Source organism: Aquarana catesbeiana, linkage group LG08 (assembly GCF_042186555.1).
Source record: "Aquarana catesbeiana isolate 2022-GZ linkage group LG08, ASM4218655v1, whole genome shotgun sequence".
NCBI lineage: Eukaryota > Metazoa > Chordata > Amphibia > Anura > Ranidae > Aquarana > Aquarana catesbeiana.
In genome coordinates this window covers 66,690,694-66,717,220 of record NC_133331.1, presented here as the reverse complement: position 1 = coordinate 66,717,220, position 26,527 = coordinate 66,690,694, and the positions used below count along the sequence as shown (strand labels likewise).

The following is a 26,527-nucleotide window of genomic DNA, read 5'->3' as shown; positions in this document are numbered from 1 at the left end:
TACTATCCAAAGATCTCACAGCTCAAATGGGAGCTCCTACAGTTATTACACAAGGACAAACGCAACACCGACCTCAAACACAAAGCCTCTAGCAAACGTCTCTAGTCCAGATGGCAGGCTTTTATGAAATCGACACTATCTCAAGAGGAACTCGATAACTTTTAAAAGTCCTTCTCATACTATGAGGCTCTCCCAACACTGCTTCGGAAAGAGGACACCTCCAGCAATTGACTCTCTGCCAGTAGGACTCACAGACCTCAACGTCATCCATCTCTATCATTCTCCTTCCTCACCGGCATCCCAATCGAGAGCACTCAGCTCATGACTATAGTCACAGTCCTAGTGTCATTCTAAAGTGTAATTGGTGTACGCCCCCTCCCCTCCCTTTCCCCCTCTCGTTTTCCACCTTGTAGCTTAGGAACCCTCCAAAGAGGATCCATCCAGTTATCTGCTGCTCAGAAGCTCTTCTTTTATGATGTTTATTATCACTCCTGTTTTACAATCCACCCATGTAAACAACGCATAGTCAACTTTGTATATGCCTAGCGAAATATGAAAATGCCTTATCAACATTATCATATCTTGTAATGCAATCTCTTTCAATAAAATCTATTAATTAAAAAAAATAAATAAATAAAAATAAAAAACATGCTTGAGTCAAACAAAAACAGATCTTAAATTTTGTGCATCGGAAATTCCAATGGAAAATGTCTGATGGAGTCTACACACGGTCGGAATTTCTGACAAAAAGCTCCCATCGAACATTTTCCGCCGGAAAATCCGACCGTGTGTACGAGGCATAACTCTTCTATGTTACAATGAGTAATATTTTCATATTGTGTTTTATAGAGGGACTTCTGTGTGATGGGAGAGAGAAAGACCTATCGTAAAAGAAGACCTGGATCCAGGTGTATGCTGGGGAAAGATTATCTGCGGACCATCACAGAGCCATGTTTGTGTTCCCATTGGGATTTCGAGTGGTAAGTTGTGTGTACTGTTCATATATGGCTTCTTTGTTACCAAGAACTAACTTGACTCCTCTATGATATATACTATATTGCCAAAGGTATTGGGACACCTGCCTTTACACGCACATGAACTTTAATGACATCCCAGTTTTAGTCTGTAGGGTTCAATATTGAGTTGGCCCACCTTTTGCAGCTATAACAGCTTCAACTCTCTGGGAAAGCTGTCCACAAGTTTTAGAAGTGTGTCTATGGAATGTTTGACCATTCTTCCAGAAGTGCATTTGTGGGGTCAGGCATTGATGTTGGATGAGAAGGCCTGGCTCACAGTCTCCGCTCTAATTCATCCCAAAGTTGTTCTATCAGGTTGAGGTCAGGACTCTGTGCAGGCCAGTCAAGTTCCTCCACCCCAAACTCACTCATCCATTTCTCATTTATGGACCTTGCTTTGTGCACTGGTGCACAGTCATGTTTGAACGGGAAGGGGCCATCCCTAGGGACGTACCTAGAACATTTGGCAGATCCTATATCTGGCACCCCCCACTCCCTTCACTGATCATGCCTGTATGCACTCAGCCCACCCACACACCTGTAGACACTCAGCCCCCCTCACATCAGTACACACTCAGCAGCCCCCCTCACATCAGTACACACTCAGCTGCCCCCCCCCCCCACCTGTTCACACTCATATGTCCCAATACTTTTGACAGTATAGTGTATGTTACCAGTACCTACCCTATAACTTGCCTTGTTCTTGCTAGGCTAGTTTGGCTGGGGCAAAGTCCATCTTTAAAGGCTACAGACATTTCTATACAGAGTGATACAATTATCCCAAAACTAACCCTACCCTTAGTTTGCCAATACCCAACCATATCCTAAAGGATAAACATTCAACAGTGTTTTCATGTAAACAACCTTAACTTCTTCCTGCCACCGCCTACCGGTTCAAAATGACGGGTATGCGCAGAGAGCACGCACTCAGCACAGTAATGTATTTACCTAGGGCTGCATATATGCGGCCTCTCATCGTTAAAGCCCACCCACGGAGAGGTTGCATGTATGTGCCCAATAGGAAGATGTTAAATAGACCTCCCATCAGACTATACATTTCAACATTAATCTTCCTATAGGGCTGGTTCACACCAACTGCAGTCCAGTGCGGTTTTAATCTGCATAAAAATGCATGCACAGTGTTTTCCTTGTATTCCAATGGCACTAGTTCAAGCCAATCCAGTATGTTCCAGTGCAGTCAACAAAAGTAGAACATGCTTAATTTTTTTCTGTATTGAACACATCTGGAACATGGCAAAATCCAACAAAAAAATGCACTGGAATGCATCAAATGTATCAATAAACATAGAGCTGCTATGTGACACCCTATAGCAGTGATGGCAAACCCCAGATGTTTTGGAACTACATTCTTCATGATGCTCATGCACTCTGCAGTGTGGTTGAGCATCATGGGAAATGTAGTTCCAAAACATCTGAGGGGCCAAGGTTCACCATCACTGCCCTATAGTATTCCTCTTCATTACTGCCCTTGCTACAAAAAAAAAAAAGATTATCTAGGGCAGAGTTTATAAACTCCAGTCCTCAAGGCGCCCCCACAGGTCATGTTTTCAGGATTTCCCTCAGATGAAACGGCTGTGGTAATTACTAAGGCAGTGAAACTGATCAAATCACCTGTGCAAAATAATGGTAAGCCTGAAAACATGACTTGTTGGGGCGCCTTGAGGACTGGAGTTGAGAAACAACGATCTAGGGAGGTGAGGGGTGAAAAAGCTGGGCCAGCACAGGCAGTAATTAAACACTCCCAGAAGAGGAGATGCTGTGACATACAAGGAGGGGCAGGGTCAGAAATTTTTTTAAGTTGGAGACAAGTTTCTTTTAAAGTCAAAATAAGAGTCTGGATAAAACGTCCACTTCAAGCGCTGCCAAGGCCAATAATGAAAAAAGCAATATATGAAACATTGCAATGGGGATGCCTGTGTTCCCCCATGTCGGATACCCATGTCCTGTAGTTATGTAAGGGTTGGAGGATGAAACCACAATGTTTCGTGGTGTGGAAAACGCTGAGGCTACAGTGCTGGAATGGAGGTAAGGTAGAAGACACGGCACCCCGGAGAGTTGGGTATAATCTATCTACTGTTAAAGGGAAGCTCCATTTGGATTTTTTATTGGACTAACAGAATTTCTTTAAATGGGGACTGAACTACAATCATTGGTATGGAAGGGTAAGCCATTGTGCAGCAATATATTGGGCATTTTCTATGACCTCCTAGTTTATTTCAATTGCCAAGATAGTAAGCAACAATAAAAGGCTTCATAGTAGCCTTATTCTTTAGAGGGAATACAGTAAATATGTGGCGATGTCCTTGCTCAACAGTACTGTATCTAAATATGTAAATGGTCCTTGTACACCTTGTACATATGAATGTATTTATTAGTGTTGCCAAGAGAACACTTATAGAAACTGGGAACCATCATATAAAGCAGGGGTCAGCAACCTTTTCCACATTAAGTATCATATTCACGAGCATAAGACAACCGGCATTCCAGGGAAACATATCCCATTATAGCATTTATCGCTTCATGTCTTCAGTTTATGCCATTATAGCCGTACGGCTAATTGCAAGTTAAATTTGTTAAATAAAATATTTGCATGATTAAAGAGTTTAACTTGTCCTTAACCGTACAACTATGAGTGTAAAAATTGATTAATTGGTGTGCACACAAAACATGATCAGCCCGAATGCATGCACTTCAGATCTCAGATCAGCCCCAATGCATGATAAAAAATAAAAGAAATATCTGCGCTAAAAACGAACCACAATAACATACAGCAGCTATGCACTATAACCCAGATAGTAGGCAAAAAGCAAATACATAACAAAAAAAGTGCAGCGCTATTGAAATAAACTAATGATAATAAAAAGTGATAATTAATATAGCTGACATATTAAAGTGCACTAGTGCAAAAATCCAAAATAGTGAACCGTACAAATCAATAACAATAATTAATTGAAAAAAAGTCCAGTATATCAATAATGCACAAAATATTCATATGATGATATATTTAAATAAGTGACATCAGTTCATAAAGAATCTTGGTGCATTGTAAGGTGAATCATTCATAAATAGTGAAATAAGAACACTTGACAACATGAGACCACCACCACAGGTAAAACAGGAGGCTTACCAGAAAGCCAGTGACCACTCTTGTTCAGGGGGGTCATATAAGGCTTTTTGGAACTGTGATCCGTTTGGAGACACGATTGAAGCCTGGAACGATCATCCAGTATGCTGAGCTCTCACCTCCAGAGGCCTGGAACGATCATCCAATGTGCTGAGCTCTCGCCTCCAGATGATACTGGGCAATACTCCACTCCAATCCACGGTCAAAAGTGCAAGTGAATAGAAAAGAAAAAAAGGGAAAACTCCAATAGTGCAAAAATGCTGCAAAAAGTGCTTTATTGAGGGGAGATGCACTGCTGCAGAAAAACGAAATGACCCACAAACTGGTCACTTGAACAGTCAAATAAAAAATTGGAATTCCGGTCAGATAAGATCACACCAGTGTGCGATCGCACATGCGCAAAGCATGTGAGTGTAGCGTCCTGACGATCGTTTCGTCATACGTGACATAATTAGCTCCAATGCATGCACTTTAGATCTTAGAACAGCCCCAACGGCATGAACTTCAGACCTCAGATCAGCCCCAATGGCATGCACTTTAGACCACAAATCATCACCCATGCATTCGCTTCAGATCTCAGATCAGTCTCAATGCATGCACTTCAGACCTCAGATCAGCCCCAATGCATGGACTTCAGACCCCAGATCAGCCCCAATGCATGCACTTCAGACCTCAGATCAGCCCCAATGCATGCACTTCAGACCCCAGATCAGCCCCAATGCATGCACTTCAGACCTCAGATCAGCCCCAATGCATGCACTTCAGACCTCAGATCAGCCCCAATGGCATGCACTTCAGACCCCAGATCAGCCCCAATGCATGCACTTCAGACCTCAGATCAGCCCCAATGCATGCACTTCAGACCCCAGATCAGCCCCAATGCATGCACTTCAGACCTTAGATCAGCTCCAATGCATGCACTTTAGACCACAAATCATCACCAATGCATTCCCTTCAGATCTCAGTTCAATCTCAATGCATGCATGTAAGACTTCAGATCAGCTTCAGTGCATGTGTGCTGGACCTCAGGTCAGCCCCAAAGCATACACTTTAGACCTCAGATCAGTTCCAATGCATGCATTTTAGACCTAAAATAAGTCTCAATGCATGTACTTCATACCTTGGATAAACCCTAATGCATGCAGTTTATACCACAGATTAGCCCCAACTTCAGACCTCAGGCCAGCTCCAATGCATGAACTTCAGACCTCAGATCAACCCCATTGTCTGAACTTTTAACCTCATGTCAGCTCCGGTACATGCACTTTATACATAAGATTATTCCCAATCCATGCAATTTAGACCTCAGATCAACCCCAATGCATGCTCTTCAAGCATTAGATTAGCTCCAATATATGCACTTCAGACCAGCCCAGCACATACATTTCAGACCTAGGATCAGCCCCGATGCATGCATTTCAAACGTTCAAATCAGGCCCAGTGCATGCACTTAAAGAGCAGCTCCAGTCTCCTCCCAAAAAATTAAAGGTCAGCAGCTATAAATACTGTAGCTGTTGACTTTTAATACAGTATAAGGGCACTTACGGTGCCTTAAAAAAGTATTCACACCCCTTGAAATTTTCCTAAATTTTTCATGTTACAACCAAAAAAAATAAATATATTTTATTGAGATTTTATGTGCTAGATCAACAAAAGTGGCACATAATTGTAAAGTGGAAGGAAAATGATAAATGGTTTTCAAATTTTTTCTACAAATAAATATGTGAAAAGTGTAAAGTGCATTTGTATTCAGCCCCCTTTACTCTGATACCGCTAACTAAAATCTAGTGGAACCAATTGCCTTCAGGAGTCACCTAATTAGTAAATGGAGTCCACCTGTGTGTAATTTAATCTCAGTATAAACACAGCTGTTCTGTGAAGCCCTCAGAGGTTTGTTAGCGAACCTTAGTGAACAAACAGCATCATGAAGGCCAAGGAACACACCAGATAAGTCAGGGATAAAGTTGTGGAGATGTTTAAAGCAGGGTTAGGTTATAAAAAAATATCCCAAGCTTAGAACGGAGCACTGTTCAATCCATCATCTGAAAATGGAAAGCGTATGGCGCAAACCTACCAAGACTTGGCCATCCACCTAAACTGACAGGCCAAGCAAGGAAAGCATTAATCAGAGAAGCAGCCAAGAGGCCCATAGTAACTCTGGAGGAGCTGCAGAGATCCACAGCTCAGGTGGGAGAATCTGTCCACAGGACAACTATTAGTCGTGTACTCCACAATTCTGGCCTTTATGGAAGAGTGGCAAGAAGAAAGCCATTGTTAAAAGAAAGCCATAAGAAGTCCCATTTGCAGTTTGTGAGAAGCCATGTGGGGGACACAGCAAACATGTGGAAGAAGGTGCTCTGGTCAAATGAGACCAAAATTGAATTTTTTCACCTAAAAGCAAAACGCTATGGGGGTTATTTACGAAAGGCAAATCCACTTTGCACTACAAGTGCACTGAAAGTGCACTTGTAGTGCAAAGTGGATTTGCCTTTCGTAAATAACCCCCAAGGTGTGGCAGAAAACGAACACTGCACATCACCCTGAACATGCCATTCCCACTGTGAAACATGGTGGTGGCAGCATCATGTTGTGGGGATGCTTTTCTTCAGCAGGGACAGGGAAGCTGGTCAGAGTTGATGGGAAGATGGATGGAGCCAAATACAGGGCAATCTTAGAAGAAAACCTGTTAGAGTCTGCAAAAATCTTAAGACTGGAGCGGAGGTTCATCTTCCAGCAGGACAACGACTCTAAACATACAGCCAGAGCTACAATGGAATGCTTTAGATCAAAGCATATTCATGTGTTAAATATAAATTTGTGTTGACTGCGCTACCCTAATTTAAATGCACCACTCTCTTAAGAATCATACATGTGCAAAAAACATTACAAAAAATGATATATAGATATGCTTAAAACATATAATTTATGCAATGGTACACAATCTTTCTTTCATCCTTATTATTCAAACAACTGAATATACACATATATATATATTAAGGTTTACAGGTTTAACCACAATATAAGTATTTATTATTCAATTTTTTGCGCCGGTGACTCACATATATCCATATTCATGTGTTAGAATGGCCCAGTCAAAGTCCAAACCTAAATCCAATTGAGAATCTGTGGCAAGACTTGAAAATTGCTTTTCACAGACGCTCTCCATCCAATCTGACAGAGCTTGAGCTATTTTGCAAAGAAAAATGGGCAAAAATGTCACTCTCTAGATGTACAAACTGGTAGAGACATCCCCAAAAAGACTTGCAGCTGTAATTGCAGTGAAAGGTGGTTCTACAAAGTATTGACTCAGGGGGGCTGAATACAAATACACGCCACACTTTTCACATATTTATTTGTAAAAAATTTGGAAAACCATTAATCATTTTCCTTCCACTTCACAATTATCTGCCACTTTGTGTTGGTCTATTACATAAAATCCCAATAACATACATATATGTTATTGGTTGCAACATGACAAAATGTGGAAAATGTCAAGGGGTATGAATACTTTTTCAAGGCACTGTATCTGTCCAGGGATCCAGCGATGTCCTCACCTGAGCTGATCCTTCAATTGGGTTTGGGTGCAGGCGTCAACACCTTAGGTAAGGGAAACCGACAATGGGAAGCCTTCCAGCTTCACTGCTGATTTTCTACTGTGCATACGAGAGCCGCGCTTTGCTTTGTGAGTGCTCCCGCAGTTTTCTGGGACCTGCGTTGTGTCCCAGAAGGCTGCAGGGAGGGCGGACTTTCTGCACAGATTGCGATCTGACCGAAAGTGGGAGCTGGTACCTGGCAAAACCAGGGGGGGGGGTGCAAACAGGTGGGACTTCCCCTTTTGAATGAAGTTCCACTCTGGGACCTCAGATCAGCCTCAGTCCTGATACAATAGCTGGGAATCCTGGTTTCCACCTAATCAAAAGGGTGATTATAGCAGTGACATCCCTGCTCAAATATGGTGTCTGGTCATATCTGAACAATGTTGTCATTACTATCTGCCACCTATTCCTTGATAAAGCTGATCATAGCTCCGGGAGCTGCCGTTTGGCGAGTAAGGCTGTATTTGTCACGTGCATTGCTCATTTTAAACTTGGCAGGCGGTGGGCATCGTGATTGAGAATAGTTTTATAAAAAAAAAACTTTGGGAATTTTATTTTTTGAACCACTTCAATACTGGGCACTTTTACCTACTTCCTGCCCAGGCCAGTTTTCAGCTTTCATCGCTGCCGCACTTTCAATGATAATTGCACGGTCATGCAACTCTGTACTCATATGACATTTTTATAGTGCTTTATTTTGGTGGTATGTAATCGCCAATGGGCTTTTTATTTTTTGCTAAAAAAGCAAAAAAAAGCCTGAACATTTTGAAAAAAAAAGTTTCTGGTAGAAAATTTTGTAAATAAGTAATTTTTCTCCTTCACTGATGTGAGCTGATGAGGCTGCACTGATGGGCAGTGATAAGATGCACTGATAGGCACTGATGAGGTGGCACTGATGGGCACTGATAGGCGGCACTGATAGGCAGCACTGTTGCGCACTAATAGGTGGCACTTATGGGCACTGATCGGTGGAACAGATAGGCGGCACTGATTGGCATCACTGATGGCCACTGATTGGCATCACTAATGGCCACTGATTGGTGAAACTGATGGGCACTGACTGGCATCACTGATGGGCACTGTTGGGGCTGCACTGATTATCTGTACAGGTCTCCCCAGTGGGGAAATGCAGCTGATCGGCTCTCCTCACCTCACACAATGTCAGGGTGAGCAGAGGAAAGCTGATAACCAGCATTTCCTTGTTTACATGTGACTGGACACAGCTGATCATATGGGTAAAGAGTCGCGTCATCGGCTCTTTACCGCGATCGGTAATGCGTCATGTCCTGGGGGCGCGCAAGAGCAGTGAGAGCGGGGGCGACATCATATAACGTCATCCCAGAACAATGGAACCACCCTGCAGCCATCATTTACCTATACAGTGGATGGGAGGTGGTTAATAAAGAACTTTTCAAAGATTTGGGTGTCTTTATTAAGGCCTTACTTATCCACATGGTTGGGGTTTCTGAGGACTCTAGAGAAGAATACTGAGGCAGAATGGTGTGACGTTTTGAGTACAGCACCCTGCCAACCCCTCCCACCAGTCTTGATCTGCCTGCATTTGAAGATAGAAGCAAAGGGACCCAGTGATGGTGTCACTGGATCTAAAATAAGGTATGCAATAAAAACAGAAAGGAAAAAAAAAAAATGACATTTAGCATGTCAATAAAGGGGATAAATCATGGAAAGCAAAATATCATCTTTATAGTCAAGTATTATAGGGAGGATTTTGAAGCTACGACAGGCCAAAGACGAGTGTGAGATACTTGAATTCATCTCTTTTTCTTACATTTATTAAAATTACACTCAATGCTTGCTTAGCCTCTCGTCATAAAACGTGCCTATGGGCGAGGCAGTAATTAAGAAAATGTTCGCTAACTGTACAAAGACTCGCATTAATATTTTGCAAAATTAAAAACACCATTTCTATCTCCCCCTTAAGGATGATCTCATGTACATTAATGCTTTTTAAATGTATATTTAACCGAAAACACTTCTGGAATCTCGCTCCAATGCCTTTTATTTTAAAGTAGACGTAAGTCCAAAGACTAAATTCTATCTCTAGTCAACAGATTTTGTTTTTAGTTTTGTACAGAATTGATTGAGGTGAGGACAGAATTGAAGAATGGAAAGCGGAAATTGAGAGTATTGATATCCCAAAAATATCAATTCCACAATTCGTGGATTTTGTTGAACTTGCGCCATCTTGGTGAAATGCATTGGAGTCAATCAGGAAGGTGAACTTAACCACTTAACCCCAAATCATGTACATGTACATTATTTGGTAGAGGTGCTCCGAAATGAAGACTCCTGTGCCGAAACCAATAGCAAAAATTCAGGATACACTTGGCCGAAATTGACGGTTTTTAAGAATATATATATATTTTTATAAATTATTGTACAGTATTCTATTCTACTTTTTAATTATTATTAATTAAAATTAATATGAATGTATTTTTGTCCATTATCAGCACCTTCTGAAGCAGTGTTAAAAATCATGCTTACTGCATTTTTGGTGCATATTTGGTCAGTTAAAAAAAAAACGCACCAAAAATGCACTTCCCCATTGAAATGCATTGAAAATACGTACCTTTGTTGCGTTTTTGATGCATTTTTTGAGTCACATACAGTATGAACCTATGAGACCTATGAAAAACACATCATAAACACAGCAAAAACATGTGCGTTTTTGGCAGCCATTATCGGCACCTTTTTTATTTTGGCACAAGGCTGAAAACCTATTTTCAGGCGATAATTACATTTTTAGTGGCTGAAATTTCAGTGCATCACTATCATTTGGCTTTAAGTGGTTGTACTGGGATGATGCTTGCAGCTGCTTTATAGCCCCTGCATTACTTTTACAGGTGGCGGGAAGGGTTTCACCCCCCCAGGTGCCTCTCCGGGAGCTGAGCTCCTATTCTGGCGGTAAGCCTGGAATGAAAACTGGCGATCCCGTCGGCTTACTGCAGAGATCGTGGAGGACCAGAAGGTCCCCGATGATCTTGGTGGTACAGGAAACAGGAAGTGACGTCACTTCCTGTTTCCCGAATGTAAGCAGCACCATTTTTAAATGAGCAAAGCAGCTGAACACACCGATCTTGCTGTGATCAGATGCTTTTAGAGCAGAGGAGAGGTCTGGGGTCTCTCCAGATCTCTCCATAAAGAGTACCTGTCACTGCCTATTGCTGTTATAAGGGATACTTAACGTGATATAAAAAAAAGCATTTAAAGAAACAGTGTAAAATAAATAAAACTAAATACATTTTTTTTTTTAAACACCTCCATCTCCACCTCCTCCAAGTCAAACGCTTGCGCTAGTCCTGCACTAATATCTAAACAGCACCACACATGTGGGGTATTGCCATGAACGTCAGAGCAAGAGCAATAATTCTAGCACCAGACTTCTCTGTTAATCTAAACTGATAAACTGTAAAGGCTTTTAAAGCGTTGTATATGGCGTTTGTCGCCATTCCATGAGTGTGCGCAATTTTAAAGAATGACATGTTAGGTATCTATTTACTCAGCGTAACACCATCATTTATATTTTACAAAAAAAAATGTATTATATTGTGTTTGTGTGCATTAATATTCATTAAAGTTGATTTTTTTTTTAATTTGTGATTTAAAGATCGCTATACTACAAATAAAGCCCACAAGTTTATTCACTAGGGCCTCTGCTAAATATATGTGTGTCTGTGTATATATATATATTATATATATATAAAAAATGTTTGGGGATTCTAATTTTAAAAAAGGTGCCAGAAAAAGGCCTGGTATTTAAGTGGTTAAGGGTTTTTTGGTGGTTTGAAGGGTGCAATGTGCTTTACATGACTCCTAAAGGGGTTTTAGGGCTTCCTTTAACTATCCCAAGAGAGAGCAGAAAATGTGGATGTGGTGCTGAGAGGAGAATGTGGATGTGGTGGGAAGAGTAGAAGGATGTGGATGTAATGGGGAGGGAGGAGAATGTGGATGTGGTGGGAAGGAGGGAATGTAGATGTGGTGTAGAAGGGGAGAATGTATTTTTCTTTTTTTTATGGTTGGCAGGAGGGAATGTGGAAGTGGTAGAGAAGAATGTGGATGTGGTAGGAAGGGGGAAAAGGGATTTGGATGTGGTGGGGAGGAGGGGTAAAATGTGAATGTAGTGGGGGAAGGGGCAAAAAATTATGCGATTGGGGAGGGGAGAATATTGCTATAGTGGCGAGGAAGGAGAATGTGGAATGGGGTGGTGGTGGGGAAACATGAGAATGTGGGTATGGCATAGAAGAGAAGAATGTGCCTGAGGGAAGGATGGATGTGAATGTGGTGGGGAGGGAGGAAGAGTGTGGATGTGGTGGGGAGAGGAAGGATGTGGAAGTAGGGATGAAGAAGGATGCTACAGGGATGGAGGAGAATGTGGATGTGGTGGGGAGGAAGGAGAATGTGGATGTGGTAGGGAAGGAATGAAAACGTGGATGTGGAAGGGGAGGGGAGACTGTGAATGTGATGGGGGAGGTGTGGATGTGGTAGGGATGGAGAAGAATGTGGATGTGGTAGGGGATGGGGGACTGTAAATATGATGGGGGGGGGGGTGCATGTGGTAGGAATGGAGGAAAATGTGGGTGTGATGGGGAGGAAGGATAATGTGGATGTGGTTGGGTAGGGGAGAATGTGGATATGGTGGGGATAGGGGTGGGATAGGGTGGATGATGTGGTGGAGAGATAGTAATGTGGTGAGAGAAAAAGGATGTGATCTGGGAGGGGAGAATATAGACATAGTGGGGAGGGGGGGAATTATGTATGTGGGGGTGTTGGTGGGGGCGGGGTGAATGTGGATATGGCAGGGAAGAGAAGAAAGGGGGATGTGAATCTAGTGGGAAGAGAGGAGAATGTGGATGTGGTGGGGATGGGGAAAATGTGGATGTGGTGGAGGAGGAGGATAGAATGTGGATGTGGTGGTGGGGGTGGGGGGGGTAGGAGAATGTGGGTATGGTGGGGAAGAGAAGAAGGAGGGATGTGAATCTGGAAGAGAGGAGAATGTGTATGTGGTGGGGACGGAGAAAATGTGGATGTGGTGGGGAACGGGAAAATGTGGATGTGGTGGGGAAGGGGAAAATGTGGATGTGGTGGAAGAGGATAGAATGTGGATGTGGTGGGGAGGGAGGAGAATGTGGATGTGGCTATGAAGTGATGGCTATGTGGAGAGAGAATTTGTGCAGGAGGTGGTGGTGGAGTGGATATAGTTGAGAAAACGGAGAATGTGGCTGAGAGGAAGAGGGATGTGAATGTGGTGGGGAGGGGGGTTATCTGGATGTAGTAGTGAGGGAGGTAGAATGAGGATGTGGTGTAGTGGGGGGGGTGGATATGGTGGAAATGGGGGAGAATGTGAATGTGGTGGGGTAGGGGACAAAATGTGGATGTGGTGAAGGGGGGGGGGGTGGTTATGATTGGGGAAAGGGGTAAATGTAAAGGTTAGAATGGAAAGGGAAGAATGTTGCTCTGATGTGTGACAAAGGTGAACGTGATGACGAAGGGGAAAAATAGAGGGAAGGAGGAGAATGGGGATTTGGTGGAGGAGAGGGGGGAGGGGACTGTGATGAATAGGGTGGCAAATGTGAATGTGGCGTAGAGAGGGAAATGTTAATGTGGCAGGGGAGGGGGAGAATCTGGCTGTGGTGGAGGAGGAGAGAACATGGCAGTCGGGAAAGAGAGAATGTGATGACATCACAGGCCTCTGGTGCACATTTTTAAATGAGGTATCAGACACTTGACAGCTGTGAAATGTTTCATATTTTTTAAAAAAACATGAATTTCTTGCTTATTTTTGTCTTTCAGTGACTACGGCTACGAGAGGCAAGGGAAAAACCAGTGCACGCCAGCGTTTTGGTTTAACCCAACTTCCATTTCCAAAGACTGCAGCCAGGGTCAGAGCTTTCTGAAGAGCAGCGGGTAAGGCCATAGTCTTGGCAGGAAACGCCAATCATATCGGTCATTATAATATTCTTTACGTGAGTTAGGAAACCTCAAGAGAGAAAAATACAAACTGACCTTCTGCAACCTTCTAGGTGACCCATCGAGACCCTGACAATCAAACCAAAATAAACTCATTTTTGGCAGTTCTATGCTGCATTTCTTCAGAGAAATTTTTTTTTTTTAGTGAGAACCAAAGTGAAATGACAAATAATAAGAAAACAAACAATCTAGATTTCCCCCAGAGGGATTTTTTCTGTTTTTGAACCAAATTAAAATGACAAGTTGCAGGGTGGAGAGCACTTAACTTGTATACTTCTTATACAGTGGGTATATCACTGCTGGCGAGAGAAGTAGATATCTTAGTCAGAATAGATTGTCTTTAATATCCTTAAATGTTTACTCCACTGGAATATGATATCTTAGTTACTGGTTGAGCTTGGTGAGCTGGATCAGCCCCTGACTTTGTTATGTCTCAACAACAAGATCTCCCTGCTATAATTTTCAACTCTGTTCCTTTCCAACTGGGAGTTTTGGGTGCCACCACCTACCTTGGTGTCTTGGTAGCATCTTCTCCTTTTACATTCTTCCTAATATAAAATAAAAAAGCTAGCAGGGATGGTGAGAGACCCTCATAATGGTCATAGCAAGTGTGCAGACCCAAGAACTCAATGCAGGGATGATGGGAGCCCTTCATAATATGCATAGAGGGTGTGCAGACCCAGAAATTCAATGCAGGGATGGTGGGAGCACCTCACAATGGGCACAGCAGGTGTGCAGACCCTGAAATTCAGCACAGGGATGTATTTTATTGGGATTTTATATAATAGACCAGTGGCACATAATTGTGAAGTGTAAGGAAAATGATAAATGGTTTTCAAAAGTTTTTACAAATAAATATTGGGAAAGTGTGGCGTGCATTTGTATTCAGCCCTCTTTACCCTTATACTCCTAACTCAAATCTATCTATATACCAATTGCCTTCAGAAGTCACCTAAATAGTAAATAGAGTCCAACTGTGTGTAATTTAATCTCAGTATAAATACAGCTGTTCTGTGAAACCCTCAGAGGTTTGTTAGAGAACCTTAGTGGACAAACAGCATCATGAAGGACAAGGAACACACCAGACAGGTCAGGGATAAAGTTGTGGATAAGTTTAAAGCAGGGTAGGCTATAAAAACTATCCCAAGCTTTGAACATCTCACAGAGCACTGTTCAATCCATCACCTGAAAATGGAAAGAGTATGGCATAACTACAAACCTACCAAGATATGTCCGTCCACCTAAACTGACAGGCCAGGCAATGAGAGCAGTATTTAAAGAAGCAGCCAAGAGGACCATGATAACTCTGGAGGAGCTGCAGAGATCCACACCTCAGGTGGGAGAATCTGTCCACAGGGCAAATATTAGTCATGTACTCAACAAATCTGGTCTTTATGGAAGAGTGGCAAGAAGAAAGCCATTGTTGAAAGAAAGCCATAAGAAGTCCCATTTGCAGTTTGCGAGAAGCCATGTGGGGGAGGGGGGCAGCAAACACGTGGAAGAAGGTGCTCTGGTCACATGACAAACAAATTAAACTTTTTTGCCTAAAAGCAAAATGCTATGTGCACATCTTCCTGGACACACCATCCCCACTGTGAAACATGGTGGTGGCAGCATCATGTTGTGTGGATGCTTTTCTTCAGCAGGGACAGGGAAGCTGGTGAGAATTTATGGGAAGATGGATGGAACCAAATACAGGGAAATCTTAGAAGAAAACCTGTTAGAGTCTGCAAAAGACTTGAGACTGGGGGCGGAGGTTCACCTTCCAGCAGGACAACGACTCTAAACATACATCCAGACCTACAATGGAAAGGTTATTATCAAAGCATATTCACGTGTTAGAACGTCCCAGTCAAAGTCCAGACCTGAATCCAATTGAGAATCTGTGACAAGACTTAAAATATGCTGTTCACAGACACTCTCCATCCAATCTGACAGAGCTTGAGCTATTTTGTAAAGAAAAATGGGAAAAATGTGCCATTTGTAGATGTGCAAAGCTGGTAGAGACATCCCAAAAAGACTTGCAGTTGTAATTGCAGTGAAAGGTGGTTCTACAAAGTTTTGACTCAGGGGGGCTGAATACAAATGCACACCACACGTTTCAGATATTTATCTGTAAAAATAATTTGAAAAACCATTTATCATTTTCCTTCCACTTCACAATTATGTGCCACTTTGTGTTGGTCTATCCCATAACATCCCAATTAAATACATTTACTTTTTTGGTTGTAACATGACAAAATGTGGAAAATTTCAAGGGGTGTGAATACTTTTTCAAGGCACTGTACAGAGTCCAACACCCACAGTTGATCCAGAGGAAGGCAAAAAAAGCATTAAAAGCATTGTTCATTTTGCTCCAACAGGGGAAAAATTCTTCCTGATCTCCTAAAGCAAATATTCCCTGGATCAACAATGTTTGGTGGTAATACTTATAAATGATAATAGTTATATTCTGTGCATGTAGGGATGCATCCAAATTTTTTAAGCAATCAACCTAGCTGTCGCTTTCTGTTGTGTCTTCAGGACAGTAAATGTAGAAACATCTTCCCAATGGGACACAGATGGCCAAGCTACCTGTCAAGGTTTTTAACTATGCCCTACTCTATCCAAAACTTGTGGCTTTAGATTTACATTACCAATCAACTCAAGTGTGTTTTTTCCATCAACCTTGATTGGGAGCCACAATCTCCTACAACAGTAAAAGTTTTGTTCTGTGCTTTTGTATTGTAGGTATCGCAGGATTGTGTCCAACAACTGCACAGATGGGTTGAGGGAACAGTACAGAGCCAAGCCTCAGCAGTGCTCAGGCAAAGCCCCACAAGGTCTCCAGCTCACTACAAGTGATGGGAAGTTGGGGGTTCGCCAAGGCCAGAACGTGACTTTTCTAGTCAGCTTGGAGGAGGTAAGCTCAAAATTAAAGCTTGTTTCATGTTGTGCCGGAAAGATGGCAGGTCACTGTATTCAGATAATTCCAAGCACTGATGTGGTGGTTGCTTTTGTATGCTGGGGTATAACTTTATGACTCAATTGATATGTTAATGGTGATCCCGTTCTATTGTTTAAACCTAAAAAATTAATTGAACCTTCAGTTTATATCAGCTTCAGGTGCATCAAATCAAAAAGTGTGCAAAGTCTTGACAAAAAAAAAAAACAACTTCTGCTCACGGTGAAAGATTTGAAACATTTATTTAGAAGTGAAAACTTCCAAAGTAAAAGATTAGAAAGTAGAAATGTAAATTTACAAATATCCTTAACCACCTCAATACCAGCCTCATTCACCCTCTTCCTGCCAGGCCAATTTTCAGCTTTTAACACTGTCATACTTTGAATGGCAATTGCGCGGTCATGCAACACTGTACCCATATGACATTTTTAGCATTTTGTTCACACAAACAGAGCTTTCTTTTGGGTGTATTTAATCACCATTTGGGTTTTTTTATTTTTGTCAAATAAATGAAAAATGACCAATCATTTTGGGGGGAAAAATGTGTTTTTCTTCATTTCTGTTGTAAAATTTTGCAAATAAATAATCTTTTTTCATAAATTTAGCTCCATATGTATTCTGCTACATTTCTATGATGAGAATAACCCAAATCAGTGTTGATTATTTAGTCTGAAGAAAAGTCCACAGATATATACAGGTATACAGTATATATCTGAAAATTTATAAATTCTGGTGAATTGACACCCTATCCCATTTTGTAAGGCCCGAAAATGCCAGGACAGTACAAATATCCCCCAAGTTTGTTGTGATTAGCTGTGGTTGGCCACAGCTAATCACGTGGTATAGATAGGCTGTGATTGGCCCTGTCTGTAACATGTGATCACTGTGACCAATCACAGCTAGCAACACAGTTGTACACAATGTATGACATAAAAGGAAGCCATTCATTGTTTACACTTGTCATGTGATCTGCTGTGATTGGTCACAGTGATCACATGGTACTGGCAGCGGGCCGGTACAGTGATCAGTCATCGGCTGTGTCCTGTGTCACGCGGCTGCGCAAGAGGCACATTCCGGGAGGATGTCATATGAGGTCCACCCGGAACAACGAAAGTCCTGCCTGCCCATCATTTGACTATAAGCTGGGCGATAACCTGTTAAACAAGTCAAGTTTCAAGCTAGCATATGGTGTCTTTTAAGCTCCAATCCTGGATACAGTAGTTGCCATTAGAACCTCCTAAAACATAGAGCTTTATAAAATAACACGGTCTTTTAGAATTTGCACAGACAACACGTTAACAATATCTAGAGTCATTAATTTCTGTTAATATGGAACATCTTATCATCTTGGCCACAACCTAGACTGTCATTTTAGAATATTAGGAGACTAACTGTCTCTCAGAAGACTGCAAGACAAGACCTTCCAGGGACATTTTTTTTTCAGATACCTCTGTGATTATCCTCAATGTGGTCTGAAGAAACTAATTAAGAAACACGTTGACCTATGAGCACTTATCTCCACATGGCTACAAATTAACTGATAGTTAAGAAGCGACTGTTATAATCCCTTTTTTTGTATGTGTTTGATAGAAAACAGTCGATATATAACTTGCATTAACAGATAACTTTATATAGGCAAATAATGTTTTTTATGTTACTTATTTATATGTATTTTTATTAATTGTATGGAATTAAAAAAAAATGTTGTTAGGTTTAAGCAAATAACATGGTTCATTAGTTATGTAACTCACCGCACTACCAGCAAAATATAACAGCACAATCACTTGTTTACTTGGTAGTCTCTCATATCAGGATGTCTTTTACATACGGTAGAAGTCTCTCCTTTAGCCAGATTATGTTTTACATGGAACTAGCTCTCTCACAAGCTCACTCTCACTAGCTCTCACTAGCTCTCTTTTGCATGGCAGTATCTCTCTAGCGAGACAAGTAAACACATCCTACTGTCTCGCACCAGGAAAGCAATGAAGGCAATATGGATGGACGCTGCAGCTTGTGGTAAACATCGGCAAATAGAAATCCTTATAACCGTCCACTTTAATTCACTGTCATCATTCAGCGATACAGCCTTCCACCCTACTTTCTGAGATCATGTCCTGCATCACCGGCTCCACCCCTTATGTGTTACGCCACAGATATGTGGCTTCATCAGAGGGAATGCCTTTGATTACATTGTTGTGCAATCTCTCGCTAGCCTGGCAATTAATGTCTTTCTTTAGCTAGGGAGTTGTTTACATTGCAGTAGCCAAGATATGCTTAACATGAACAGTAGGCCCTTTCATGCCAGATTGTCTACTACATGGAAGTCTCTCTCTAACTTATCTATCACATAGTATTCTCTCTCTAGCCAGTTTATCTTTCACATGAAAGCCTCCTTCTAGAGCAGGCATCTCAAACTGGTGGCCCTCCAGCTGTTGCAAAGTCCCATAAGGCATTGCAAGGCTGACAGTTACAAACATGACTCCCACAGGCAGAGGCATGATGGGACTTGTAGTTTCGCAACAGCTGGAGGGCCGCCAGTTTGAGACCCCTGTTCTAGAGAAACTACCTTTCACATGGCAGCCTCTCTGCAGCTAGCCTGCCTCACACATGGTACATGTGTGATACATGGTACATGGTACATGTGTGATACATGGTACATGGTACACACATGGTCTCTCTAGTAAGTCAATCTTTCCCATTATAGTCTCTATTTAGCCAGGCAACTGTTCACATGGCAAAGTCACTCTATAGCCAGGACATGTGTTAATTGGTGGTTTTTCACTTTAGACAGGCTATCATTCACATGGTAGTATCTCTCTATTTAGGCTGTCTTTTATATTGCAGTCTCTCTTGTGGTCCTGCTCTGGGGTGCCTTGAGGTTTCTTGAGGGGTGCCTTGGCAACATGCCTAAAAATTGTTAAAAAATGTATACAAGCCAGCAGGTGGCTCAAGCCTTCCTTTTAGTTGCACAAAGCCACAGGTTTTTATTGTGCATCATTCCAACATTCCAGCCAACAGAGTCCTAACAACCAGTGATGTCATCAGTGTTGATAAGAAGGGTGTTAATCGCCTGCACAGGATCCTTGTTTGCCCCTCCTTTGCCCCCCCTCTGTCAACACTAAGGTTACATTAGCTAAGTGATGGAATGAGACCGAGAGAGATGTGAAAAACTGGAATACTAGTCGGGACTAGTGTGGAAAAGTGTATTTGGTTTGGAAGAATAAGTCACCTCTAATGTTGAGTGTCCTACGTGTGCCGATGTTACCACATTATGTAAAATTATTATAATAGTTTTTTACATTTTAGAATGGGGTGCCTTGGACACTGTCCAAAATTTTAAAGGAACACTTTCCAAAATTTTAAAGGGTGTCTTGACTGAAAAAAGGTTGAGAAACACTGATATAGTATATGGATGTCTCTCTTTGGCCAGGCAAAATTTCACATGACAGTCTCTCTCTAAGCAGGCTATCTTTCACATGACTGTCTCTCTCTAGCCAAACTATTTTTTACATGGCAGTCTCTCTAGCCATAATATATTTCACATGACAATCTTTCTGTAGCCAGGCCACCTATATGGATATCTAGTATATGGATGTCTATCTTTAACCAGGCTATCTTTCACATGAGACTCTCTCTCTATCTAGGCAAGCTTTCACATGGCAGTTTCTCTTTAGCAAGGCAGTTGTTCACATTAGACCCATGCATGACAAAAAAATGTGTTCTGTTTTGTTTCGCTTAGATTCGTTAATCTAGTTATTTAGTTTTGTTAAATTTGGTTGATTCACATAATTCATATTTGGAATTCGTTCTATGTATTTTTTTAAATTTCTTCAAATTTAAATTTTTTTCTCGATTCGAAATGGTCGAATCGATAAGTTTTGAATCGGTCGGATCAAAAATGTTAGGGTTTTTTCGATTCAAATGCGGCAGCTGAGTAACCAAACATCTGATTGTTATTTATACACATTTATCCTGTTTGTATTAATAATACGTTTACTCAAAATATGGGAAGTGTTCTAATTAATAAAAGTAGTATCTTACTTTCAACATTTTACTATGTACAATACTGTGCAGAAGTTTTAGCTAGTTGAGAAAAAATAATGTCAAGTACAAATGCTTTGAAATATTTATATTTTACTGGTTTCTTTTTCTCAAATTCACACTTGCAAAGTGAATGAACAAAAAAAAAAAATCTTCATCAAACGATTACAACTCTTTAAATCACCTTTGGCTTAAAAAAAAAAAAAAAAAACAGCAATATTTCAAAACGGTACACTAATGACACACACAGTCTTTGATTTCAACAATATGTTTACAGTTCAAATTCGAATGGAATTCGATGTAAAATTCAAGTGGAATTTCAATGAGATATTTGTAAATTCAGACAAATTTTGTTTTGTAATTCAGAGAATTCGGTAAAATTAATTTGTACTGTGATTAGGATATATCCGAATAATGAAAAATGTGTCCGAATACTTATTCAGAGCGAGACGAACCACATGTCTAGTTCGAATGATGTCCTACCTCTAACCAGGCTTACTTTCACATTCCAGTTTAGCCAAGTTGTCTTTAAACAGCCATTTTTCAGTTAAGACAGTCTCCCTCTAAGCGATCCATTGTTGAGGTTGACTGCCCCAGGTATTTGCCCCCACAAAGGTGTGGTGTTGCCCACATTTCAAAAAGGACAATCCAGGTCTATGTAAACTACCACTTTCTTTATATATTCCCTTGCTAGTGATAAAATACGCATTCAAAATAGTATTTGCCATTGCTTGTATAGAGAAATACTTAGATTTACCTGTTTATTTAAACAAGCTGGGGGTCACGGAAGAGGTGACATTTCTACATTTCATTACTAGAATATTTTCTTTTCAGGCATTTGTCACGATCACCAGTCGTGCTGTTTTTTTGGGTTTTTTTTCAGTTATTCAAATAATCTGGAAGAACACAATAAGAAATTGAGGTGAAAGTCAGAGTGTAGAAATCAAACAAACATAATTATGAGAAATACCAAATGCAGAAGATACAGTATTCAAGGCTTGTTCTACAACACATTACGCACTTCTTGAATATGGATAGGGCTATATTCTCATATTGTTGAAGGGGTCATTACCTGCAGATTCTTGTCTAGTTTGTATTTTTTGCTGGCTCATTAAAACATTATTTACATTTAGTTGGTTGGGAATATCATTTTAAAGCCCAGTACTTTTTAAAGTTGTTGCTATGAGGGGACTATAGAGGGTCGAAATTTGAGAACTGCCATTGTTGACTTGTTTTAAAGGTGCAGTATCCAGTACTGCCATTTCATCTTTGTTTACTCACTAGTGAGCTACTGACCTGGAACAAGCATTCAACCAGTAAAGTCAAAGCTCTTTCTCTAGGTCAGTGGTCTTGAAACTGCAGCCCGATGTAACCCTTTTATCTGGCCATTAGGATAGTATTTCCCCCACCAATATGAGACGCTTTCCTTCCACTGACACCAACAAAGGGAAATGATTCCTTTCACTGATACCAACAATAGGCACTAATCCTACCAATGAACCAAACTATGGGGCACTGTTCCTCTCAACAGCACTATTCTTCCCACTGACACCAACAAAGGGACATGATTCCTTTCACTGATACCAACAATAGGGTACTAATCCTACCAATGAACCAACTATGGGGCACTATTCTTTCCAACAGCAGGGCACTATTCTTCCCACTGACACCAACAAAGGGACAGGATTTCTTTCACTGATACCAACAATAGGGCACTAATTTTACCAATGAACCCAACCAGGGCTCAAAATTTCAAGCCCTGAGCTACTAGCCAGGCCTTAAGAGTTACTTGCCACCAGTTTCCCCACCCAACCCCTACCCTGCCCCGCCTCTAAACACACCCTCAAAAATTATCTCATGAAATTACACTGTTAAAGGTTTAATGCGGAAATAAGTTACAAATATATATATATATATATATATATATATATATATATATATATATATATATATATATATATATATTTATTAACAACAACAACTTGAACAATAGTAACATAAAAAATATTTAACTGATCTGACTTTGATAAATAAAATAAGGATAAAATATGATTGGCTACTATAGGCACTGTACGCACCATTACTGTCTTTCACTGATTTAGGATGCACAGAGACTTACAGCGGACCACAGCACTGGACATGGGAGCAGGAGCTGCCAAAGTTAACTTTTCCTGTTAACAAGCCGGTGATTGGTTGGCAGTCCGAGCAACCAATCACCAGCTTGTTAATAGGAAAAGTTAATTTTGGCAGCTCCCTCGCAACCCCCCTTCCCACCCCACCCCCACCTCATCTAATTTTTTGCCGACTCCCACTGTATACCAGGCCCTGCTAAGAAAATTATAGGGAGTGGAGACAGGGAGGAGAATAAGTTCCTGTTTAACCCTGCCTACCGATGGCATCTGCCCCCCTTCCCCATCCGATGCAGCTTCACACTCACCCTCAGCTTATTTCCACTTTCCTAATGCGAGCAGGCAAGTGAAAATATTGAGGGCTGGCCCCAACTATGGGGCACTATTCCTCCCACTGATTTCAACAGCAGGGCACTATTCTTCCCACCGACACCAATGATGGGGCAATATTCCTTTTCCTGATGGGGCACTATTCCTCCCACTGATACCAATGATGGGGCATTGTTACTGGCTACAGTCTGGCCCCCAAACAGTTTGAAGGACAGTTTGTTTAGAAAGTTCAGAAAGTTTTGAGACCCCTGCTCTAGGTCATATATCCTCCCTGTACTGACAGTTTCCATTTCAGTTCAGTGATTGAATTCAGAGTCTTCAGCTAGCAAACACAATATCTCCCTGCTAGGGATAAGTGAACCTGCCTGAGTTGAGCAAACCTGCCTGGGTGCAGAAAGCAAAGAGGTTCACAAATGTTGTTTAAAGTTCACAGTTAATTCTGTTGAAGTCTATAGGGGCACATCTTCAGTGTTGATCATTTGTAGAGTTAATAAGCAAACTATTGTCAAGCAAAAAGGCAGAGAAAGCCTAGCACTGCCATGGGGGACATGTAAAAACGCTAATAAAAATAATTAAAAAAAAAAAGAATTATACCCTACACAGAGTTGGCAGCCTTCTCTAATAGCTCCAACATACAATGAAGATATGGCTGCTGTGAGCCCACTATTTTAAAGAAAGAAGGATAGGTTATCCATTCTTTCAAATTACTGGCTCTTGTGTCTCAGTTGACCAGGATCAAAGGCTATGTACTGCAATACAGGTTGTTCCTTTTTTCTGGTGGCAGCCCTGCAATGTATTCTTCCGTGCTTTGCAAACTTTGTGAATCCCAGGGATTTACCAGGAACCTATAAAAGTGGAGCTGAATTTCACCTCTACTCCCCACTAATTTATTGGAAACTATATGGGCAAGAACCAACCATCCTCCTGTAATTTGTGTATGTGCCTTCAGGTGCTCTAACAGTTCATATTGGGCTGCATTCACAAAGCGGTTTTCAAAACATTTTTTGGCATTCACTAAAAAAATCATGAGTTATTTTATGAAGTCATGCAGTATTTTAGTATTGAAAACATGCAGTAATTTAACTCCTGGTGGTAGCTGGCATATTAATTACAAGTAATAAATACCCAGGGGCGGACTGATAACTCATGGGGCCCCCGGGCAATAGGAGATTATGGGGCCCCCCAGGCAATCAGAGATTATGGGGCCACACAGTATACACACGCACAGTATACAATCACACAGTATACACAGACAGATGTAAAAAAAACACAGATTTATACATACTATCCCTGGTTTTACTGAGGCTGGCAACCCTGATGGGGCCCCCTAGTGGCCCAGGGCCCTTGGGCAGTGCCGAGTGGCTCAATGGTCAGTCCGCCCCTGTAAACACCACATTGTTAAGGAGTAGGTGGCCACCGGTTTCCTTAACAACCAGTAACTGTCATGGTTGTTAAGGAGCGGGCAGTTGCTGCGTCCTTCACAACTGAAGAGTCATCAGCTGACAGGGGGTTTCCCCACTGACAGCTGAATGTAAAAAAAAGAAGAATTGGCAGTAATGAAAAATTGGGCTTCTAGTCTGGTACGGATTTTGAGGGAACTCCCATGCCATACTTAAAACAAAAAAATAGGATGGGGTCGGTCACCCTCAAAATTCATATCAGACCCTTATTCGAGCATGCAGCCCAGCAGGTCAGGAAACCATACCAGTTCATATGCCCTTAACATGGGGGGTTCTTTTGGGCAGGGGAGCCTCTTCTCCACAACCCTGGCTGGTGTTTGTGGGGGTCTGCTGGTGGTGGCCTATCAGAATCTGGAAGTCTCCTTTACCAAGGGGGCCCCCAGATCAAATGAGTATGAGTGCCCCTCGACCACCTCACATGATACCACATTGCCCAAGGCAGCCACGCCTCATGCCCACCCCTTGTGCTGGCCCCAACTTCCCCATTCCCTGGGGAACAGAACACATTAATAAAAATTGAAGTGAGCCTTTTTCTTGAAGCTCAAGGAATAATATATTTGACTAGTGCCAGCTGTGTCAAGATATACCATTGATCTCCAGTCTAATGACTTAATCAGATCCTTAATAGTATCCGGCTACCAGGGATATCCTTTCATGAGCTGCAGGTACAGTTCAGGTCAGATGTACACATTTTGATGGAATTTCTAGGACAGAATCTATATTTTCCACTGTATACTTACTAGAAGAGATGATAGAAAGTGCTGAAGAAGTATCGCACGGAAGGGCACAGAACAAGGGTACTTTTCATTAAAAATCATGGAAGACTTACTTTAGTCACACAGTTTTATTACACAGCCCCTTCCCTACACTCTTCACTCATAACTTTAATGGTAGCGCTCGTGGAACATGTGTCATAAATGGATTTGCAGAGAAGTCACCTTATTCCACTCGAGAAAGCTAATTTCCACTTTAATTTATATTCATAAACTTGCAGATAGGGACATTGTCTGAGCCAAGTAAATCACTTTCAGTATTTCATAGCCTGGCACCCCAGAATAAGCCAGCCAGCACGGATATTTGCATGTTTGCTTCCTGAAGTCAATGCGGAGTACTCCAGATGCTGGTACCATTAAAGCGGCACTCTGGACAGATATGAACGATTTTTAAAGATTAACTCCAGGCTCGCCTTTAGCCTCACCTTGTACCGGCTCCTTTTCTGTACTGAAATAGCTTACCCTGATTTCTTGCATACTGTGAGCTTTTCACAATGTGCATTAGAAGCTGCAGTACGTCAGATAAAGTCTGGGTCATTTCATTGCTGGAGGACATCAGGTATCATCTATCCCAGTGGTTTCCAAACTGAGCCCCTTTGCTTGCCTTTATCTAGCCCTTGGGGCACTATTCCTCCCACTGATACAAGACATTCTTCTGCCAACTGATACCAACAATTGTGCATCGTTTCTACCACTGATACCAACAATGGGACACTATTACTACCAATGATACCAACAATGGGACACTATTCCTACCAAGGATACCAATGATGGGACACAGTCCTCCCACTGATACCAACGATGGAGCACTATTCCTCCCAATGATACCAACGATGGGGCACTATTCTTCCCAATGATACCAACGATGGGGCACTATTGCTCCCACTGATACCAATGATGGGGCACTATTCCTCCCAATGATACCAATGATGGGGCACTATTCCTCCCAATGATACCAACGATGGGTCACTATTCTTACCAATGATACCAACAGTGAGGCACTATTCCTGCCAATGATACCAATGATGGGGCACTATTTTTCCTACTGATACCAATGATGGGGCACTATTCTTACCAATGATACCACCGATGGGGCACTATTCCT

The 26,527-nt window shown here is 41.6% G+C and overlaps 1 protein-coding gene across 1 annotated transcript in view; it reads left to right on the top strand.

Moving 5' to 3' along the window:
- The window catches only part of SORCS3 (sortilin related VPS10 domain containing receptor 3), a 988,335-nt gene that overhangs the window by 814,860 nt on the left and 146,948 nt on the right, over nt 1–26,527 (top strand). The window contains exons 16-18 of the mRNA XM_073595927.1: nt 850–980; nt 13,569–13,682; nt 16,476–16,647. Of these exons, the coding sequence (XP_073452028.1) occupies nt 850–980; nt 13,569–13,682; nt 16,476–16,647 (417 nt within the window). The remainder of the gene's footprint in view (nt 1–849; nt 981–13,568; nt 13,683–16,475; nt 16,648–26,527) is intronic.